This window comes from Panicum virgatum, chromosome 5N (assembly GCF_016808335.1).
Source record: "Panicum virgatum strain AP13 chromosome 5N, P.virgatum_v5, whole genome shotgun sequence".
In the NCBI taxonomy this organism is placed as follows: domain Eukaryota; kingdom Viridiplantae; phylum Streptophyta; class Magnoliopsida; order Poales; family Poaceae; genus Panicum; species Panicum virgatum.
Window position 1 is genome coordinate 23,716,918 of NC_053149.1, and position 23,156 is coordinate 23,740,073.

General features: G+C 42.7%; 3 protein-coding genes across 3 annotated transcripts; 1 reads left to right on the plus strand and 2 right to left on the minus strand.

Moving 5' to 3' along the window:
* Nucleotides 1-1,879: 1,879 nt before the first annotated feature.
* On the minus strand, nt 1,880-3,034 carry LOC120675856 (glycine, alanine and asparagine-rich protein-like). The gene has a single exon (XM_039957062.1). The coding sequence runs from the start codon at nt 2,804-2,806 to the stop codon at nt 2,300-2,302; it is 507 nt and encodes a 168-aa protein (XP_039812996.1). The 5' UTR covers nt 2,807-3,034; the 3' UTR covers nt 1,880-2,299.
* Nucleotides 3,035-9,650: 6,616 nt separating this feature from the next.
* On the plus strand, nt 9,651-16,606 carry LOC120674676 (dual specificity protein phosphatase PHS1-like). The gene is made up of 7 exons (XM_039955814.1): nt 9,651-9,734; nt 13,419-13,579; nt 13,661-14,669; nt 15,024-15,170; nt 15,247-15,474; nt 15,589-15,746; nt 16,005-16,606. Exons 1-7 carry the CDS (start codon nt 9,651-9,653, stop codon nt 16,363-16,365), a joined length of 2,148 nt encoding a protein of 715 aa, XP_039811748.1. The 3' UTR covers nt 16,366-16,606.
* An 82-nt stretch (nt 16,607-16,688) lies between these two features.
* On the minus strand, nt 16,689-22,255 carry LOC120673626 (glycine-rich domain-containing protein 2-like). Its single transcript, XM_039954570.1, has 7 exons — nt 21,865-22,255; nt 21,011-21,418; nt 20,635-20,916; nt 18,825-19,333; nt 18,549-18,679; nt 18,316-18,458; nt 16,689-17,496 (listed from the first exon to the last, which is right to left on the minus strand). Exons 1-7 carry the CDS (start codon nt 22,117-22,119, stop codon nt 17,023-17,025), a joined length of 2,202 nt encoding a protein of 733 aa, XP_039810504.1. The 5' UTR covers nt 22,120-22,255; the 3' UTR covers nt 16,689-17,022.
* Between the last annotated feature and the right edge of the window lie 901 nt (nt 22,256-23,156).

Consider the following 23,156-nt stretch of genomic DNA (forward strand, 5'->3'; position numbering starts at 1 on the left):
GCTCGTTGATATGTTCTCAGTACAACAACGGCCATGCTGACTACGTCAAATGCTGTCTTCTTATCAATCGGAAGTGCTGGTGATGCGACCAACCGATTCGCGACGTCCTTATAGCACATCGTGTATCCCAGAAAAGTAGTGCCATCACCGTTGGATGGAGATTAACGACAAAAACTTGTTTCGAAATAAAGATTTTTTTAGCTTCTAGATGGTTTCAATGTGAGCCTGAATAAATACATCACTAGAGTGTCAAAATAATCCATTCATAATACAAAAAATTCTAATATACTCATTTCATTAATTCATTTATGAATACAAAAATCAACTATCCACAATATGGTCATATATACAAGTACATCACATAAAGTGTCTACACTCATTCTAAAAATTTCTACTATCCACATACTCATCTAAATCTAAAAGAAAATCACACCTACATATGCAATCTAGCTAAATGTCCAAGAAATGAGCTAGCTACACATTTTCTCTATTTCTAAAGCATGAAATGAGCTAAACAAGCCAAGGAAGAAGAGAAAAACAAGCCCCAAACCTTTAGCGCCGATGGATAGACGGGGAATCAAAGATCTTCACAAATGTGGTGAAGAAATGAGCAAGAACTCCTCCCTCCCGAGCCAAGAACAACAAGAAACAAGAAACAAGTGAGCTGAATGGCTCGAGCGGGGAGAGAGGGACGGGGATAAGGGGGCCAAGACCTTTTGTCCCGGTTGGAGACACCAACCGGGACAAAAGGGGGGTCTTTTGTCCCGGTTGGTGGCTCCAACCGGGACAAAAGGCCGTTTTGTCTCGGTTGGTGACTCCAACCGGGACAAAAAGCCCCTGTCCCCCCCCCCCCCCTCCCCCCCCCCCCCCCGCCCCGCGCTGGCCCGACTTGGACCCGGGACAAAAGCCACCTATTGTCCCGGGCCCAAAGGCTGCTGGGACAAATGGCCTGGAACAAAGGCCTATTCTGTAGTAGTGAATGCTTATACCAGTAAGTTCAAGATGAACATGCTACATGAAAACTAAAGAACGAACCTTAACATGTGAGTCAGACGGCAGGAATCAGTCAGGCGAGGCCAAATCTATGGCTGCGACCAAGATGCGCTATCAACAACCAAACTAGCATATTAATAGCTTTCATCAACCCCCACCTCTAATTCCCATGCCCTTTCCCATCAATTGCCAAATGCACCATTAAAAAAATATGCTCTCACCTCGTAATGTAAATAAACTGTGTACCTCAAGCAGACTACTATATTTAATAGGTGATCATGGTCCAGAGTACTAGGTTTAGTATGGTAGAAAATTCTATACGCAGCTCAAGTAAGTAAACTGTGAAATGATGTGATTCCACTGAGAAGCTAACCAAATAGTTATTAGAATCATTCCTCCCAGAATGGATCACATTGAGTGACTAGTATAGAAGCATTCTACTACAACCTAATTGCCACACATTAATATCAATACAACCTAAATGCCACACAGGATCTGTTTGGCTCATCTCCAACTTCGAGATCGTTGGATCCACAGTTTATAGACTAAATTAAAATGGTTTAAATATTTATATTAGTTTAAACTCTAAACAAATTGATTCGTCTAAATGCTCTAGAAGTACCTCAAACTCCAGATTCAAGATTTCTTAGAGCTACACAAACCCAGCTCAAAGAAATCAAGAGATTTCTTAGAGTTGGAGCTATACCAAAAAGGGCCATAGTAATGCGACATTACATAACAAACCTATGCGGAGCATTTGCATCTTAGAGAAACCAAATTCTGCTACAATTCGCAATTGCAGAGACATACCTTATCTAGGTTCAGCAGCTGAGTTGAAAATGCACTGAAGCTGTAGCATACAGAAACAAAAAAGGAAACAGTCATATGTCAGAACTCTGACTTGCAAAGATACCAAGTAATTGTTTGATTTCTAAGATTTCCACAGATGCACTATTGGCAGCACAACTTGAATGGCATCAGTAGCCAGGAAAATAGATTACACCAGACTTATGTACACAAGCAGCAGATCGTATCACGCTGCATCCTACCATAATTTGCATCGAGCAATGATCTTGAGTCAACAAAGGGGGAAAAAAGAAGTTCTTATTTATTTGTTCTTCCATTTGAATTCGACGAATTTTGTTGCCTTTCCCGATATCATCGCTCGAAGCGCGCACCAAGGAAGAGGCAGAGATCCTGAACCCCCAAAGGTCCCAACCACAGGGGCAAACATACATGTATACAGAAGCGGTTTGCAGACAGGCAGGCGAGAGGAGGAGGTAGCAAACCAAGCCCCACGGGGCGGTCAGCAGACGGCGGGGACGAACCGCAGCGCGGCGACGCGCACGGCGAGGAGACCGGCGAGCCTGCGGACGGCGAACTGGGTGCAGTTGGAGAGCGCAATGAGGCACATGAGCTCGTAGACGACCCCGAGCGCCGCCTCCGCCGCGGACCTCCTGGGCGCGGGGACGTCGGGCTCCCAGTCGCCGGGGCCGCCCGACCCGGACCCGGACCCGAAGCCGCTGTTCCAGCTCCCCCGCCCTCCTCCTCCCCCGCCGCCGCCGGATCCTCCGAAGCCGGGGCCGCCGTCGTCGCCGGAGAAGCAGTCGCCGCCGGCGTCGGCGGGGAGCTTGGAGCGCCCCGTGCGCGGGCGGGTGCGCGCGCGGCGGCGGACCGTGGCGGTGCCCGAGATGGTGGGCGGGCGGCGGCGGACGGTGGCGGGGTGGGGCGACGACGAGGCGATCGGCCGGAGGAGCAGCGGCCTGGGCGGCGGACAGGAGGCGGCCGCCGCGGCGGAGGCGGAGATCTCCATGGGGGCAGGCTAGCGCGTGGTGGAAGGGAGTCAGGGACACGCGGGGGGTGGCGTGGCGTGGAGCGTGCGCAGACCGGTCCCCCGTGGGATGGACCTGTGTGTTTGTTGTGCTGGGTCCGTGTGTGGTGTGGGCCGGAGCCCGTGCACGGAGGGTGCGTGTTCGGATTCTCTCCTCTCCCTGCCGTGGTGGTTGAGAGGCGCTTCGCCGGTGGTGGCCGAGCTGCCGACGTCGCGTGACTCAGAACGAGAGACCAAGGCTGGGGGGAGTAATCCTTCCATTATATGCTCCAGGAGATCATACGACTGAATCCGCCTCGGACTCTTTCCTAATCCGTTTCCAGGCACGCGGCAGCTTAAGGAAAACAAACTAGTAGAATCGACGATCTTAATTGTGAAAGTGGAGTGGGTTAATTCGTTTTTTTTTTTGCGAGGAGTGGGTTAATTCGTTCTACCTTCGCCGCACTGCCATATGGGTGATACACTTTTTTTTTTGAACAATCGGTGATACACTTGGATAGGAAAAGCAAAACTTTATGATGAGCTGCAATGATGACTGAGTTCCGTTTATTAAAGAAAAAGGGAGACGATCAAATTCCTGCTCTCACAGGCTTCTTATCTGAATATGACTATTGATATATATATATATATATATATATATATATATATATATATATATATATATATATATATATATATACTCATCATATACATACACACACAACACTGCATATGGCTTTAAAACTTTCAACTTGATTTATTATGATGTTTGAACTCAAAAATTATTTCAACAACTTTAAATTACAACAAAAAATGTGTCATCAAATGATTTGTAACATTGATCACTTAATTATCACATTTTGTAATTTAACCATGGGGCTCTCTACGTACGTTTGAACTAAAACAAGCTAATTAAGACAATGCAATTAACTAATCATTCCCATACGATGAAGTCAAACATGACACGGATATGTTAGCCTTAATCAGTAAAGTTTCTGCATGTTGTGAACTTCAGATACATGATAAATTGTCATTAGCAGAAAGAATGCTTAGAAATAAGAAATGCCCGCGAGTCCGTGCTCCCTGCGCTGCCGTTTCCTCCCCAGTACTAGGAGTTGGCAAAAGGGCGGTGGCTTCCCGTGCTACAAATTTGCGGTTTGTCATCTGAAGTATGAGGAAAAGTAAATGTGGCCCACGAAAACTATCAGATGAAGCGAAATAAATAAATTCAGCTCATGAAGGAGGAAAGGGCAATGTGTGTTACTAATCAATTTGGGGGGAAGGAGGATGCCGACAAATATTGAGTCACACGTGTCACTACTAGTCAAATCATAATATAAGGTGAATTTTTTTTTATTGCTAGAACAATTGTTCAAGCAATTATTTCACATTTAAAAAAATATTCCAAAAAAATCTTTGATATTTGCTACGCACTGATATATTAGGCCAACCTCGCTTCTTACTTTTGGCCCACTAACAAGAAAGCAGCTCCACCATGCCTTGTGCCATAGATATCCATGAGGTAACCCGTGTTACCCCTAACGCCCCTGAGGATGCGACCCATGCTCCAGTTTATGATCCAATATGCTCCTCTCCTCCAACTTTCTTCTCATTTTACTTTCACTTTCTTTTATATTTATGTTTTCTTCTATTTTCATTTATTTATATTTTGTATAGTAACTTCTCCGCCATGAACACATATTTCTATTTTCCTCTTCTTTACTTGTTCTTGTTCTTTAATTTTTCATTATTTATCATTTTATTATTTTTCTTTACTGGTAATGATGATTTTTTTTGTGCGTGTAGTTATTTTTGTTCATTTTTTAGACTAATATGTTCACAATGTTAAATTATTTTTTTGCCTTACAAACTAAATTATTCATTCATACGAATAATATGTTTGCATGTATATTTATTTTTATTTTGTAGACTCATCTGTTTGCAATGACAAACTATTTGTTCGTAGTATGCAACCATTTATCCATATATTTGGTGTGAAACACTTACTTATTAAAGTATTTGTTCATAGCAATAGAAATAACTATTTGTTTGAGATTTGTGGACCCTAGTGTCCTATTACTGGATGTATGCATGGATGCACCTCCTCCTCTTTTTAAAATTCTTGTTTTTTAAATAATATTATGTTAATAGTGTAGGATCAAGAACACCGACTAGAAGGGGGGTGAATAGGCGGAAACTAAAACCACAAACACTAGATAAATTTAATTAGTAACCAAGGAATGCCCTATGTCATACTACACTATCTTTAGTTTGGGTTTGCAACCTAGGGTGACAAAAAATAACACAAGCTCTAGTAAAGTAAATTGCACAAAGTAAATGCAAGAATTGAAGTGAGCAAGAGAAATAACCGAGCTTGACACAAGAATTTATCCCGTGGTGTCGATGACTTTGCTGGTCACCCCTAATCCACGTTGAGGTGGATTCCAAAAATCAACCGCTCCTCTATCAAGAACCTCTTGATCTTGAGCCGGCTTGAATCAAGGAACCGCTCCACACCTCAATTCCACTAGAGTTGCTCTTCACCACTCCGGTGAGGTGAACACAAGACCTCTCACAATCGAAATCGGGGCTCCTCAACAATCTCCTTGGAGGTGCTCCACGAAATCCTCTTCTTCAAGCCGTCTAGGGAGCGGCAACTCCCAAGAGTAACAAGTCAATGACGCTTGCTTGAAGTTTTCCTAGTGCCACAAAACTCAAACTCTTGATGCAATGCATTAGGATGCTCTCACACTCTCAAATATGCAATCTCTAAACAAGTGTGTGAGAGAGAGGTGGCTTAGCTCTATAGTGTCAATAATGCAGTCCAAATGGCCAAGAGAGTCACCCAATGGCCAAGCATTGGGTATATATAGCCATCCCCTCAAAAACTAGCCGTTACACTCTTTTCTGCGAAATCGCAGACCGTCCGCGGTTCAAAAAAACCGAACTGTCCGCCGTTATTAACCAGTGAGTCAGAGTGCAATCATTGTGTCAGAACTAGCCGTTGGAGCCCTGGCGGACCGTCCGCGCCCCAGGGGTGAACTGTTCGCTGTTAAAAGATCTGACCCACCAGAGACAAACATCGTCTCTGGTACAAACTGAAAAAGACCGGTGGACCGTCCGCGCCCAAGGGGTGGACGGTCCGTCCACCATTCAACCTTGAAACCCACCAGAAACCAAAACGTCTCTGGTACAATTTGTCAAATAGCCGGCGGACCGTCCGCCGCCCAGAACATCAGCCCAACCAGAGAAACATCCTCTCTGGTACATTTTGAGTTAGAGTGGCGGACCGTCCGCCCACCTGGGCCGGACTGTCCTCCAGCCAAAATTAGTTTTCACCAGAGCCATACATGCTCTCTGGTACGGGGGCGGACCGTCCGCGCCCTAGGGGCGGACTGTCCGCACTTAGGCACTTAGATCTTTTTCAAGCTTTTTCAAAACGTCATTAGCCCTCATGCATGCATCTAGATATTTTGAGCAAAATGGCACTAAAGACCCGTCAAGCACGAGTATACGGCCCCTCTTGGGAGTATGGCTAACTATCCAACAAATCCGGTCACTTTTCATCCACTAAACACCTTATGACCGGTAAAATGCAAAAGCCCTAGTTTAAACCTTTGCCTTGAGCCCGAGCTTTGCACATCATCTCCAAAACTCCATACGTTCACAATCAAATCTTTTTCATCCGTGGATCAACCTATGCTCATTATTTCAAATGAAATCGTTAATCCACAAACTGTTGTCATTTATTACCAAAACTCGAATTAGGGGCCTAGATGCTTTCAATCTCCCCCTTTTTGGTAATTGATGACAACACTAAATTTTGGAGTGATAAAAGTGTTCAAGTCAACTTTATACACAAGGCAGAAGGTGGACTTAGAATTGAACTTTGGAAGAACTTACTCATTTTTTTTGAAAATTTCAGAATATGATATGAATAAATTCATCTAAGTTCGATGAATAGAGAGAACTCCCCCTTAATATGTGCTTATAAATTTGAATGAATACCAAGAGCACATATATATGAATTTTGAAATTTTGACGGAGTTTCCCCTACAAGTGGAAATCGAGGCATACAATATACAATATATATATATATATAATATGAACTTTACAAGATTAGCACAACCTCAAAAAGCCACAAGATGAACATAAATGGATAAGAATGTCACAAACCAATGTAGTTCATCACATATTACAAGCCAAGTTCAAATTCAAGCCACAAATCACATACCGAGTCCATGCAAGACATAAAGCAAACGTGCAATGCAAGACAAAGTTCGACACAAGTAACAAGAGTAGCAAGCGGAAGCAAAATAGAAGAATCTCCATGCAAATTCCATGAGCTCCCCCTAGATCCAAGCACTCCAAAGGTCCATCTCCCCCTTTGGCATCAATTGCCTAAAAGATCAATCCATCGGCGGCGGAGGCGGTGGCGGTAGGTAGAACGGCTGGTGCGGATAGAACTCTGGAGGCAGCACTGGAGCTGGAAAGACGGAGTAGAAGTGATCCGAGAATCCAGTGAAAGCTGTGCTGAATGTGTCAAACCTCTGCTCAAGCTGCTGCTGCCTCTGCTCAAGCTGCTCAAATTGCTTAGATGACGGCAGATCCTCAAAGCGTGAGTCCAGGGCTGCAATGTCAGAGTGAAGACTCTCCTGAACCCCCTGCATCTGAGCCATCATAAGCTGGAATATCTGCTGCTGCATGTTCTGGAAGCCAAGGTTCATCTGATTCTGCATCTGGCTAGCCAACCCGACAATCTAAGAAGACATGCTCTGCTGCATGGATGCAAAATAAGGTTCAAAGTATCTAGCTGGAGGAGCCTACTGCTGCTGCACTAGAGGTGGCATGGCATGCTGTGCTGCAGGTCCTTCCATGTGAACGTCATCATCACTATCATCACCAACATCATCCTGATCATGCTCATGTCCGCCCAGATCCATATCATCACCTGGGAAAGGAGTCAGGAGCCTCAAGAGAAAAACAGTGTCATTCTTGAACGACATGAAAGGAGTGTGCTTGCACTCACATATCCCTCTAAAACTAGTCTTGGCCTTGATAATAGACATAATATAAGGTGCAAAGTATAATTTCATATCAAAGTTGAGCCTCAGATCTACCAGCTGATCCATAATAAGGGCAATGACATTGATTCTGTTGCCATTCATCACATGAGAAAATCACATTCCAATAAAGTCCTCTAATCTTGTCCTTGTTGCCATTCTTTGGCATGAATGTGACTAGCAATCTTGTTTATAACAGCAAGATGATGCCTAAGATCCTGAATGCCCCCAAAACTCCTAGCAATACCAACATTTGCAGGCTCATAGTACATGGGGTAGTCATTCTCATCAAGAGGGTTTTCCAAGACAACATTGCTCACTAGTTATGAAATCATAATCCAACTGATTTGCAGCGACAAACTGAGCAAAGATAGCATAGTATGTTCTCTTGCCAGTTGTCCACCAAATTTTTTCTTCTACTATGTTAATATCTAAGGTGGCATAAAACTGACGAATGACAGTCTCATTCCAATCACATCTATGTTGAGGAAAATTAGCTAGTCTCATTTGCTCAAATATATCCACTAGATCAGACATGACTTGTTATGATCTCATATAGCCTAGGTCAATGGTCTGATTTTTTAACACAATTTTCTTAACTAGGTGACCAAAATAAGCATCTTTTTGTACCTCAGTTTTGAAGTAGAGAATGTTGATGTCCCAAGGCATGTTGAGCTGATTCACTGATCTGGCATTTGCATAACTCTCAGCTGTCCACTGTCTGCTAGGAAGATCTATCCCCATCAGATCTGTAACATCATCATCAACTCCCTCAGCATCTTCCTCTGAAGATTCGTCACCAGCATCACCCACTGAAGATGCCGCAGCTAAGTCACTGGGATTTGGAGCCTAGTCCACATCATCAGAATCATCACTGTCCCTTTGTCTTTTAGATGACACGGCCTTCCTGATTTTAGAAGCAGTGGCCTTCTGTATCTTCCGAGGTGGCATGAGATCAATAATCAATCATAAGATTCAATTATTCAAGTAAAGGAGACGTGGCATAACGAATCATCACAAAGTAACAGAAATCAGCAACTCTGTGTACTGGCGGACCATCCGTATGAAGGCCGCGGACCGTCCGCTTCCATGTGGTGATTCTGCCTAACGGCGGATTGTCCGCCAGCCAGGCGCGGACTGTCCGCGATAGATCTGTTCATGCGCAGGAAGCCCAAAATCGCCCCAAAAATTTATTCATCCATATTTTGAGTTATAGAGCAAATCTACCAGCCAAATTTTAACCACTATAACTCCTCAACACTAGCAACAAGATCCCCCAATTGATTGCACAAATCTATGGTCCAAAATCAGATTAGAGCACCCCAAACCCTAGCCTCTTTCATGATGAAATCCAAGAACATATGGAGAGTAATCAATGAAATACTAAGAGGACATGATGGAGATTGTCGCGGAGTGTCCGGTGATGCTCTCGGACCGTCCGAGAATCACGACAAACGACCTTGACCTTGATGTCTCCTCACGTGCTTGAGAGAGAAGAAGAGAGACTTTTTGGTTGGGGTGACTGCGGTTTGGTGGGGGAATGTGAGAGGGACACCCCATATAAGTCATAACCTGCCGACCCCACCATTCTGTGTAGGTGCGGACCGTCCGCGATACCCATGCAGACCGTCCGCCGCTATAATCTCCGACTGAATTCCCCACTAAAACTGTCTCTGATCAATTTTTCTCGACACCGGCGGACTGTCCGCGGACCATGGGCAGACCGTCCGCGCCTTGCTCATCAAACACACCTTCGGTGTATCCGAAGCCAACCGGATGCACCGATGACCCGCGGACTGTCCGTGGTCTTTGGGCGGACCGTCCGCCACTATAACTTTGCGGCTGAAAACTTCTCTGCAGAGCCTCTGGTGAACAAATTCCATGAACGGCGGACCGTCCGCCTCTTGCCCACGGACCGTCCGCGCTACCAAAATTTTGATAAGTCTGAATTCTGCCAATTTTCACCATTTCAACTTCAATTTGGGATCATTGCTCATATAAAAATCTAAAAATCTCAAAATTTGGATGAAGACCTTCCAAAGCCTCAAATGAGCGTGTATCAACAAGAAATAAAAAATAAATCGAGTTAAATCAAGAAAAATCATAAATGGCTCAAAATGCCCCAAAAATTCAGAAAAATGAACCAAGTATGCATAGAAGAACCACATGCTATATGTACTAGTTTTCAAGCCGCATTTGAGAAGTCAATGATATTGAGCTCATTTCTCAACTTGCAAAACCGAGATTCATCCAAAAGTTTGGTGAATATATCCGCTAATTGATCATCTGTGCCAATACCATCAATCTTGATATCACCCTTGTTCACATGATCTCTAAGAAAACGATGACATATATCATTATGCTTGGTTCTTAAATGTTGCACCGGATTAGTTGCAATTTTCACGGCGCTTTCATTATCACACAATAAGAGAATCTCATCAAACTTCACACCAAAATCAAGAAGAGTTTGCTTCATCCATAATAGTTGTGCACAACAACTTCCGGCCGAAATATATTCCGCTTCGGCGGTTGAAAGAGCCACGGAATTTTGCTTCTTTGAAGACCAAGAAAAAATAGACCTTCCAAGAAATTGACAACCACCGGAAGTGCTTTTCCTATCAACCTTTTACCCCGCATAATCTGAATCCGAGAATCCAACCAAGTCAAAATGAGCATCCTTGGGATACCATAAGCCAATATTAGGAGTATATTTCAAGTATCTCAAGATCCTTTTGACGGCGGTTAAATGACATTCTCTAGGTGTGGCTTGAAATCGTGCACACATGCAAATACTAAACATGATGTCGGGACTAGATGCAGTCAAATAAAGCAAACTACCAATCATAGAACGGTAAAGCTTTTGGTCAACCGGGTTACCTCTCTCATCTAGGTCGAGATGCCCATTGGTGGCTATAGGAGTCTTTGATTAGTTTTGCATCTCCCATACCAAATTTCTTCAAGATATCCGTCACATATTTAGATTGACACACAAAAGTGCCTTACTTGAGTTGCTTGATTTGAAGTCCAAGAAAGAAACTCAATTCACCAATCATGGACATCTCAAACTCTCTAGACATCATTTTACCAAATTCCTCACAAAAACTTGGGTTAGTTGAACCAAAGATAATATCATCGACATAAATTTGACAAACAAACAAATCCTTACCAATGGCTTTAGTGAAGAATGTAGTATCAACCTTACTAATTTTGAAGCCCTTATAAATAAGAAAATCCCACAATCTTTCGTACCAAGCCCGTGGAGCTTACTTAAGACCATAAAGATCTTTTGAGAGTTTGTATACATAATTTGGTTTCTTGGGATCTTCAAAATTGGGAGGTTGCTCAACAAAAATAAGTTCACTAATCTTGCCATTCAAGAAAGCACTTTTCATATTCATTTCAAAAAGTTTTATGTTGTGAGAGCAAGCATAAGCTAATAAGATTCTAATAGCTCCTAATATAGCAACGGGAGCAAAAGTTTCACCGAAATCCAAACCTTCGACTTGAGTGAAGCCTTGAGCCACCAATCTTGTCTTGTTTCTCACAACTATTCCATTTTCATTTTGCTTGTTTCTAAAGACCCATTTAATACCAATAACATTGTAATTCTTGGACCTCTCCACTAAATCCCAAACTTGATTCCAGGTGAAATTATTCAATTCTTCATGCATAGCATTCACCCAATTCGGATCTCTCAATGCTTTATCTACACGGTTAGGTTTAAAAAAAAGATACAAAAGAATAATGTTCACAAAACGAAGCAATGCGAGATCGAGTTTGGACACCCTTACTAATATCACCCATGATTTGATCCACCGGGTGATCCTTTGCAAGATTAATGGACCCTTGAGTTGATGTAGAAGGTGAACTAGATGAACCCACTTGATCTTGCACTTGAGCATCATCATTACTTGAGTCTTGTACAATTGGTTGTGCTTGATCATTTGAGATAGAAGTTGAAGGATTTACTCTAATAGAGATAGAAGGGCCATCTTCATCTTCATCCTCTTCTCTTGGTCTAACATCACCAATTGACATATTTTTCGTAGCATTTCTCAAGCCATCACTTCTCACATCATCAATATTCTCTTGTTCATTATGAGACCCATTGGTTTCATCAAACTCCACATCATAAGCTTCTTCAACAATGCCATGAGTTCTTTTGTAGACCCGATAAATCTTGCTACATGATAAATACCCAAGAAGAAAACCCTCATCACATTTACTTTGGAACTTTGATAACCGAGTTCCCTTCTTGAGAATATAGCATTTGCAATCAAACACTCTAAAATATGAGATATTTGGCTTCCTACCAATAAGCAACTCATATGGAGTCTTGTTATGAAATCTATGGCAATATAATCTATTAGAAGCATGACAAGCCGTGTTGATTGCTTCGGCCCAAAAACTATCCGAAACATTATACTCGGAGAGCATTGATCTTGCCATATCAATCAAGGTTCTATTTTTCCTCTCAACAATACCATTTTGTTTCGGAGTGTACTTGGTTGAGAATTCATGCTTGAAATCTATGGCAATATAATCTAAACTCACTTCCATTGTCACTCCTCACTTTCTTCATCTTGAGCTCAAATTCATTTTCGGCCCTTGTCATGAATTTCTTGAATGTGTCATAAGTATCGGTCTTGTCATGATGAAAGAAAACTCATGTATATCTTGAATAATCATCTACTACTACAAGACAATAGCAATTCCCACCAATGCTCCTATATGTTGTAGGACCAAATAAATCCATATGCAATAATTCCAATGGTCTCTCGGTTGACATAACACTTTTGGTGGGGTGAGCATTTGCAACTTGCTTTCCGGCTTGACATGCACTACATAACTTATCTTTTTCAAACTTTACATTCTTCAATCCAACTACCAAATCATGCTTCAAGAGTCGGTTAAGTTGTTTCATGCCAACATGACCAAGTCTTCTATGCCATAACCAACACAAAGATGATTTAGAAAACAAGCAAGTAGACAAGTTTTCCTCTTTAGTAGCAAAATCCACAAGATATATATCCTCATGTCTAAATTTTGTAAAGATGTGATCTTTTCCATCCAAGCTAGTCACTACAACATCATCTTTAGTGAAACTACACTTATAGCCAAAATCACAAAGTTGAGTGACTGCTAAGAGATTGAACTTGAGAGAATCAACCAACAATACTTTAGAAAGAGAGTGATCACTTGAGATAGGAATTGTGTTGAGTATGTGATATAGAACATGAGATATAGAGCATATAGAGCTTGATTGTGAAGATCAAGCTGGAGTGTGGTAGTGCTTGGTTGTGAAGATCAAGCAAGTTGTTCTAGGTTGTGACAATCTAGTGTGTTTCATTGTGTGTAAGCTTGTAGTGTGAGGCTACAAGATTAATATAAATTTTTTGAGTGATCTCTCATTCTTCTTGTGTGTGTTCAAGATAGTTAAGAGAGTAAGGAAGGAATTGAGTGATTTGATTCCGACAAATTAGCGTGACAGTGCAATTCTGTCCAACAACGCCAACTAAACATCACATTGATAACTCTCCTGACCCATACAGGGTAGAGTCATTCATAACTCCTCATCTGAATGGCAACAAATCAAGGATGCAGTTGAGAATGCTCGATATGTGTCAATAGCTGCTGGTGATGAACTCGAGGAGATGATTTGCACTGAGGTGCTTGAAGCCCTTGAATTGAGCCATTGTCTATTCCTGATGAAGTATGAACATAAAGTTTCTAGTAATGCACTCATCAAAATAGTGCATGATTAACAAAAAAAGTTTGGCTTGCTGTTTTGCAGTTATGTACATGGCTCCCCTCTGTTTGAGAATAAAGTGCCATTTGACTCACGGGAAGCTGCCGAGAAAACTGCTGAAGCATTAGGTAGGGTCTTAATACTGGACCTAGTATTGAGGAATGAGGACAGACTGCGATGTCGTGTCCTTGGTTGGCGTGGAAATTATGCAAACCTACTTGTCGCCAACAAGGAAGCTTATGCAAACCTTGACTCACTAGATGATGTTTATGATTCTGCTATCATTCGATACAAGCCAGAGATCATCAGAAGCCCTCAAAAACAGAAGCAGAGAAGAGCTGTTTCAATTAGTGGCAGTATCGGCTCAGATGTCTCAGACCTCATATTGGAGGACTCTTTTGTTCCTACTGAACCTGAGTTTTTGAGCTTTAATATTGTAGCCATTGATTCAGGTGTACCTCGTCGGCCACCTGCTGGGAAACGGGCAAAAGATCAAGAGAACTACCCCAAACTAGTGGAATTAACACTCAACAACTTCGACTATTCTTCCAAACTTTTATTTGAGGTGTCCTTTGGAAAACTTCGTATCCCAGGATCTGAAGGATTTGATGTGTCATCTGATTATAGTTATAATTGTCCTCTCTCAGAGAGTGATATAGTAGCAATAGTGCATTCATTCCGAGGAGGTTTTCAGAGTGCCCTTAGGGACCTTCAGCGATTCCACATTTTCCTCATCACACTCTATCAGAAGTTGGATGGTCTATTGAAAATTTTCTTCAATCTTATGTATAAAGGCTCCAATGAATATGACAAGGAGGATTCTAGTACTTCTGATTCACCTTTGTGTTTAGTGGAGGCACAAGCAGATTCAAATGATACTGATGTTCCAAGGAATCTGCGTAAGCCTTCCCGTACCTTATCCCGTGACAGTCTTGACCTATCATCTCCTTCCTGTCGAGAGAGCTTCATGACCAAACATTTCAAAGGAAATGGTGATGCATCTCGTGGTCTTCGATTGACAATGAAGCTACGGGATTTTAACAAGTATGCCAAGGTTAAGACCTTTGAAGTGTGGATGGATAACTTGTATATAGTATATACTATAGAATGTCTGCATGAGTACCTAGATGACATCTAGCTGTTTTTCGCTCTTAGATTGTTCTACTCAACTCTTTCAAAACATAGAAAAAAGAAAAATTAGTTGCAGGCTTGCAGGAGACCAATTAGCTAAATAAATGGCTTCATGATTTTAGCATGCTGCATACATACTAAACAGTAACAATACTATTTCCATTGCATAATGGTACCTAACAAACAATCACTTAATTAGTATGACTGATATATGGTGTTGTATAAGTCACTCAAGTTTATCACATAATTCACTTACTTGTGCAATACTGTTTTACAGGTAGACAATGAATTAAGTAAAGAGATAGAACAATGGAATGACATGATGAGGACTGAAGTAGTAAAGTTGTGTCAAGACAACAGTTTTAACACAGGTTTTTTTGAAGGCACTGATAATAGCACTGCTGTTGATGCTTACGAGTTGAAGGTAATCCAAATGTATGCTATGCACTAACTAGTTGTATATTTCATTAATTGAGCCTAACAAGCAATTCTGTTGGCAGGTTCGACTAGAGCACATTCTTGAGAGAATTTCTTTGATTTCCGATGCTGCAAGCACTGAGCGTCCATCACAGGTCATAGATTACCTATATATTGGTGGTGCTTTAACTGCTCGGTCAACACACACACTTAAGCACCTTGGCATCACCCATATATTGTGCTTGTGTGCAAATGAAATTGGACAATCAGAATCTCAGCGGCCAGGCCTTTTTGACTACAGGAATTTCTCCGTAAGTACATTTGAGTAACTATACCTAATATCTCCATGGATGAAAAAATTATATGCTAAAAGAAGAAGACTCAGTTTATATATCTTTCACTGCTTAATCATTTTGTTTAAATAGATAAAAGATGATGATGATGCAGACATTGGTAATGTCTTTCAAGATGCTTCTGATTTCATTGATTACGTGGATCACCTGCGCGGCAAAGTACTTGTGCATTGCTTTGAGGGGAAAAGTCGCAGTGCGACCGTTGTTCTTGCTTACCTAATGCTGAGGAAGTAAGATTGTCCAATAATTACTATATATGCTTTTCTGTTGAATCTATTGTTCACAATGATAGAAACAATGTACAAAAGAGTCATCGTATTATATGTAAACTTAAGATCTGTTAATCTAGATATAACATCTGCGGAGAACTGAAGTGGACTAGATCATATATTCATATTAGTTACTGCTGGAAATTACCATCCTTCCTTTCTCATCTGCGGTGGACTATGCTCAGTTACTCATGGTCTCAATTTTCCTTTCCTTTTAAGAAATTTTACTCTTCTGAAAGCATGGACCATGTTGAAGAAGGTGCATCGACGTGCGCACCCCAATGATGGGTTTGCCAAGGTCTTGTTGGATCTTGACAAGAAGCTGTATGGGAAAATATCCATGGAAGGGCAGCACAAGAGGCCTGCAATGAAGATGTGTCGCATCTGTGGCAAGAATGTTGGTCTCAGCAGCAGCTCACTGAAGCTCCACCTTCAGAAGGCACATAAGAAGATATCCTCTGGGAGTGTGGACAGCGCCATGAGTTTGGAGATACATAAAGCATTAGAGGCGATAAAGGCTGGTCGAGGTGGCAGCGACAGCCCAACGCAGAAATCACAATCACACATAGAAGGATTTTGATGCTTGATATGAGGCTCCCTCATGTAATGAGGCTTACCACGTACAAGGTTTGCTATGAATAGCTACTTTCAGAAGAAATTGTTCTGCGCCTAAATTTATGCATGTGCAAGTTGCAGTTTTTTTTGTTGAGAAGAAACTGTTCTGGCCTAAATTTTGGCATGCGTAAGTAGCATTTTTTTTTGTACATCTTACTTTTCTATAGTTCTTGTGCTTTAAGTAACAAGAGCCGTCCATGGAAGGAAAGTTTCGAATGTTGTAAAGTCGTGCAATTTTTCATTCTAAAGATAAAATGTTTGCAATGAACATTCATAAACTCCTTTGGATATCAAATCTCCAGTCATTTGTCTTCTATAACCAGTTTGTTCAAATGAACATAACTTTTTTAGTTCAGTGACATAGAGAAATCAAACCGTTTTAAAAATGAAATGTGAAGTTTCTAATTACAAACAATATATGACAACCATCACCAAATTCGTGTCAAAGATTGTCATAGTTAGTGAATCAACAAGTCAAATCCAAGATTTGTCCTGTACAGAGATGAAATGCTTTAGGATTGAACGAGGAAATGAAATAGTCCCCCCCTACAATTCTGAGGAATATTTGGTCCAATCCTTGGCTATCAAGCAAATCCTCAGGGCAATTGTCTCTATGAGATCTTCAGGTTATAAGAGCCTGCCGGTACAACAAGTCTTTTCCGTCAGCAGGTGAGTACTTAGCAAGCACTGTCCCTATCTCTGCAGAGCTCAAAACCTGCGCTGCATTCCGATACCAAGGTTGCAAATTAGGATCTGGGGAAAGCAAGTCAGGAAGCATCACAGAACCCCAGTCTCTCTGCCCCACCCTTGCTTCACCTATTCTTCGTCGCACTAAAAGCCCAGCCACATCTTCTCTCCTGATCTCTGTCATGGTCCTTGCAATCACCATGCATAGGAGAAGAACAAAAACTGCATCCTCTTCAGGTAAGAACTCCACGGCAAGTAATTTCCAGTTTATAAGCACAGTTGCTCTGTCACCATGATGATCTGGTGAATTACGAACAAGAGTGATGTATTGCTCCTCCTCAGCGTGGTTGCTCAACACACCATCTGTATTTACCTTGTAGCTCAATCTCCTCCCCACAAGCAACCTTGCCTGGTAAATAGTGCATTGAGTACGTTAAAGGGCATCATGCAATAGCTTAATGATTTTTGGAGCATTGCAACAACGAAGTAGTATGTGAAACAGTGAAGTAGTGAACCAACTATATGTTTTACATGTTTGAAACACAAGTTCGAATCAAATTATATTGGCAGATGAATGGAACAAAATTTAATTTTTTTTTCTCGAACGCGCAGGAGAGCTGCGCATCAATATATTAAGAAGATAAAAAGGGGGGAAAGAGCCTCCCAAAAAACAAAAAATAAAAACAAAAAATGTTACAGGGATAGAGGGTCTGTAACACACCCTAAAAGAAAATAAACTCTCTCAACACACTAACTACTATAAGACCAGACCACACACCACCTGCCCAGGGCATCTAGGAGGTAGTAGGTAGGGCAAGGAGATAAGAAACTGATACAAGGCTAGAAATTAGGAGGTAGTTCGAATCAAAATTTAGAAATTGATACAAGGCTATTCTACAATTAAAAACAGTACATGTTTATTAGAAATGTATGCATATGGAATTCTAAAAAACCATCACTTCAATAAAGAAGTTAAAGAAACATACATATTGATGTAAATTCATGCCATTTTGTGGCTCTTATAGTATTTCTCTTCCAAGAATATTACATATTTTTTAAATGAACTCTTCTGTATATTAACTTGTATAGAAAACCTTGTTTACTGCACAAATCAACTATAGGTTCTTGTACGGCCAGATTATTTAGCGATGAAAAGCAATGTTGGAGCTTCACTTACTAGAAGAAAATCAATATGAACTCTGGCCCAACAAAAATGTATGGATCATACCTCTTTTTCTAATTTCTCATTTTCAAGCTGAAAGCTGAGCTCATCTCCCAAACATATTGTGAGTATATCTCCAGTTGACAATTTCCAAACCACCTTATTCTCCTGTTGATCCTTCGTTGCCGTTGCTGTGCCCACTACCTTCTCTGCACCATACAGGGAATAAACACCCATATTATCATAATAATGTTGATCTCCAAGAAATTAAAAGAAATTATTGTGCATACTGAAGTTACCAGGAGCATAACCAACAGAGCTTGTACTGGCAACATATGACCATGATCCTTCTCGAACCTCAATGCTCCTGTCCTCCCATTTCACCGCAACTGGAGTTTCAGCACCTCTCCGCCAAATCCCTCTGCCTATTCTACACAAGTTACAAAAGGTTTCATTAAAAAGGTATACTGAGATAAAATTACATGTCACTGCAACAGCTTGTAACCAGTGCATATAAACTTATCAATCAAAGTGAAACTCTAGCATAAAAATCGATGCTTTCTACAGAACTGTACCTCATTCGGACCACAAAACATTCTCTCCCACCATGATCAAGCACAGTGCGAGTCAGCCATCGTCCTTCTTGTGGACGGTAATTTCTCATGCGCAATATGACATCAGAAATCATGGCCCCACCATCATCAGTGACTCGATCAGGAACACACTTCAACAAGTATGGTGCTTGAACTGGAGGAGTAATTGATGCCATTGCTCTCATCCTGACTTCTAGTTCATCAGTGAGAGCGAGTGCTTTCTCATGCAACATATCGCTCCATGAAAATGAGATGCTTTGGAGAAACTTGCTGTTTCTGAAGCACCCACTTGTGGTGCGTCTGACCTCAATGACAACACCCCGGGTTGCAAATTCACAGTACAAGTGCCATATTTTCTGCCAGTTTTTGCAGGATAAGTTGACCATTGATTTGTTCAGTTTTAATGATCTGTGAGACCTCTGTGTTCGCAGCCGTAGGAACTCCTTGTTGATGTGCGCCTTATCAATATCTCCTTTCAAGAACACATATACCTGCTATCAAAAATCAATTACATTGTTGCCATTTTGTAAACCACACAAATATATATGCATGTGTTGTGTCAAACCGCTATGAAATTCGACTTCTTCTAGTAATCAGCTGCACATATTACTGGAGAGAGATGACCAAATTTGGCACTAAACCACTGCTGATAGGAGTTCAAGCTTTCTAAGTATGGCACTGTTGCTGATATTGTACATTTTGCAATGAAAAATAAAGAAAGGAGACTTTTGGTTCCTGAAAGAAAAGTGCTAAGTTGAAAAGAATTTGCACAAAGTAAATGGAGATGAGCACATCAATTGCTAGAGAGAGAGGTGGCTTTATCTTGAAAAGAAAACATGCACCCAAATTCTCCTTGATGAGGACCTAAACCTTGTGTCTGGGTGTACATCCACACCCTCAACCAACTGAGCTAGGATCAGCTTCCTCTTAGCTTGATTCAGCTTTCTCTGAGCTTGGAAATATCAGGCCAGAATTGGCTTCTCATAAGCGTGTTTGTGCGTAGTTAGATATTTCTACATTAATAACATTCAGGTATATTCAAATTATCTCTTAGTAGGGGGCTGCTACTATAACATGCAAGCTGTTGTTTTATTCTTATCTAAATAGATAAACTAGTTCCTCCTAGGTTGGTCTAGTTTTTTTTTTAAATCAAGCTCAGGCCTGACCATTGGCCCGCTGGATCTATGATCCACCTGGTGTGAAAAGAGGTCAACAAGCTTTCAAATACCTCTGCATATATTTATTAAAGATAATAAATATTTTTTAGGGCCCAAGCTTGTTGGGATGCATTTTTTTCAGGCATGATATGATGCCTGCAAAAAAAAATCAAGCAGATGCTGCAGACCTACCACTACCTGATTATTTGAGGCCATCAATAAAGGGAATCTTGCATTTTTGGATTGGAGTGACTAAAGTCCACATGGGGCTGTAGAATTTCCTGCTGATATTTTTTGACATAGTGCTGTCGCTATCACTTATTGTTGTAGGCATTATGCCACAATGTGGTCCAGAAACAAATGGAAGGATGCTGGAGACGCAGAGACAGAATGGAACAATGAACAAGTAGAAAACTCTGCCTATTTGCTAGCCATTCATGAGGATATCAGACAAGCTAATATTGAATGTCACAAGTTGGCATAAGGTTAACTAGTTACGTATGTTGTTTTGGAGACCATGATCACAATGTGAGACTTCCATTAGGCATTTCTTGTATAGCAGTGTGATTTAATTAAAATGCTTCATAAAAATTACATTTAATGATGATTGATATCTTGAATGGTCTCTGATATACCTCCATAAGAAACCTTGGTTGCAAACTTTTGTACAATCGGTTGGTGTCCTCTTCTGATGCTGCTGGTGCCCAGTAAAATGCCTCCCGTGCTGCGCTAACTGCTCCCGCATCAATCTCTGATCCAGCCATATCATATGGCTCATCATATGTGTCCTCCCACAATGCCCTTGTTCTTCCTACCTCCTCATCACTCACCATCTCCCCGTAAGACAGTACCACTTTTGCCACGTTTTCTATGATTGCCATTGCTACCATGTCCTTGGCATAACTCACAGGAAAACTCTGCCATGGATACATCCCAATCGTGTGAACCAAAATACTTATGAGAACACATTAGTTGCGTAAAAGAATGTAATGTCTATGGCTCTGTGCATACCTGGTGAGCAAGCCACATCAGTAGTATGTCCAGGCTTGGCACAAGCCTTATGTGTTCTTGGGTTGTGCAGACAACCTTCTTGATGAGGTCCATGAAACGTGCATATCGCCGCCATGCAGCAACATGGTAGACACCTTCCTGCACAAAGGGTGAGGCAAAGCGTGCTGCTAGGCCAGCGTAGCATCTCACCATTTCCACAATTTCACTGTTGGCACTGTCACAGGCAATTTCATCAACACTGTTCCCATCGATCTCGTTACTGCGGAGGTCAAACGGCTCAAACGGGTAATGCGCGGTCCAGACATCCCGGCAACAGTCCTCGGCATACTCTTCATTCTCCGCATCAAGGATGGATGGGTGGTCAATGAGGCGTCCAAACCTCGATAAGCAGTATGCGGAGTAGCTCTCCTGCAGGGCAGGAGAAATTTTAGATGGAGCACTTGGTGAGAAGGGTTGAAGTGCCAAAGCATGCATAGCTGAATGTCACAGTTGCGGGTACCTAGTAGAAAGTTGGAAGTCCAACAAAGGAGTTGGTTTTAAATTGCAACATAAATTAATTCCTAAAAAAAGTAAAGGAAATGAGAAGGCCATGTCAATTTTCCCATCACGTTGCTTGTTTCCTCCTGTCATAAACTCATTATCCTATCTTGGATTGAAATACAGTTTCTCAAAAGCCAATTCCACTACCAGTTACAGAGACATTCCGATGAATGGGAGTTCAAGTAGCATAGCTCTACTTACTGATTAAACCACGTTGTCGAGTGATTCCCCAAGATGGGAAGATCTCCCGAGCAATAAATGGAGAAGAAACTAGAAAGAATCAAAAAAGGTGGCAAGGAATTAAGCAGGCGCACATGGTGGAAGCAGTGGCAAAGCCAGACGAGCTGTACGTCGGGCGGCGGCAGCAGCATCGCCGCCTCCCCTCCTGGGCCTCCGCCCTCCGCCGCCGCGAGCGGCAGCCAGAGCTCCTCGTACCTCCGCACGGACCGCGGCCCCACCCCGGGCGGCGCCGCGCGCAGGAACGCCAGCAGCCGGCGCGCGGCGGCCGCGAGATCCACGGAGAAGGCAGCGGGGCCCTCCTTCCCGCCGTTGCCCGAGGCGGAGGGCATGGCCGTGGCGGCTTCTACAGACAGCTCCTTCTCGCAGCTGCCCTCAGGAGTGGGATTTGTTGTCAGCCGATGGACGGATGCGTACTGGTGCAGCGGACGGCAGAGTGGTTGGCGGTCAAAAGCCGACGCACGGTGGGCGACGGGGCGCAGGACAGCGGCCGGGCGGCGCATCAGCCATCCATCAATCCATCATGGAGCGGGGCCGGCCGGCCACTCCGGTTAACGTTTGGTCGTGGCGGAGGATGATTGATGCCACCTCGTTTGGGTGCGTTGGACCTATGATTTGGGTGCGGCACGCCGGCGCGGGCAGTGGTTGCCAGTAGCCACCTGCCCTCTGACCCGCCCCCGCATCCGGGAGGGTACGAGTACTCCCACCTCCATCACCCCATCAACAAGCACATAAATCCATTGGAATTAGGCATGTCCAAACATCCGCATATATCCTGTTTGGAGAAGTATCACAAGAATGTTTTGAGAGCTAAAGAATAACCTAAGAAAATAGCCCATCAAAAAATAGCCCATGGTGGTGGTGAGCGCTCGTAGCGCTACCGTCGCTCGGGTTGGATCCCAGTCCCGGACGACTAACCGGGTGTGGCACGGGGGTATTTTTCCAGAGAGGGTACCGGGTGCGTGAGTGTGTGGGTGGGTGTGTGCACGTGTGTGCATCTCGGTAGGCGTGTTCTCGGATTTTCCGGCAGCCCATATGCGTTGAACGCATGGTCAACGTGAATGCCCAACTTAAATTCTTAAATGCCGGCCAGTGCTCCTGGCAATGTTCAAAAAAAAATAGCCCATGGTCTCTTCGAATCCCCGCGCTATTTTGCATTTAATACAATTTTCCAATCATTAGCCTCTCATTATCGTTGGATCCAGCGAATTCTGGTCGTCGAGGCCCTTCCTGTGACCTCCGCTCGCTCGACATCTCCCACCACACCGCCTTTGTCCCCGGGCGCCGCCCACGCGCTCCCCATGCCGGCGCCGTCCACCGCCGCATATCGCTCCCGCACCCGACGCCGCTCGCCCAGCATCCACATCTT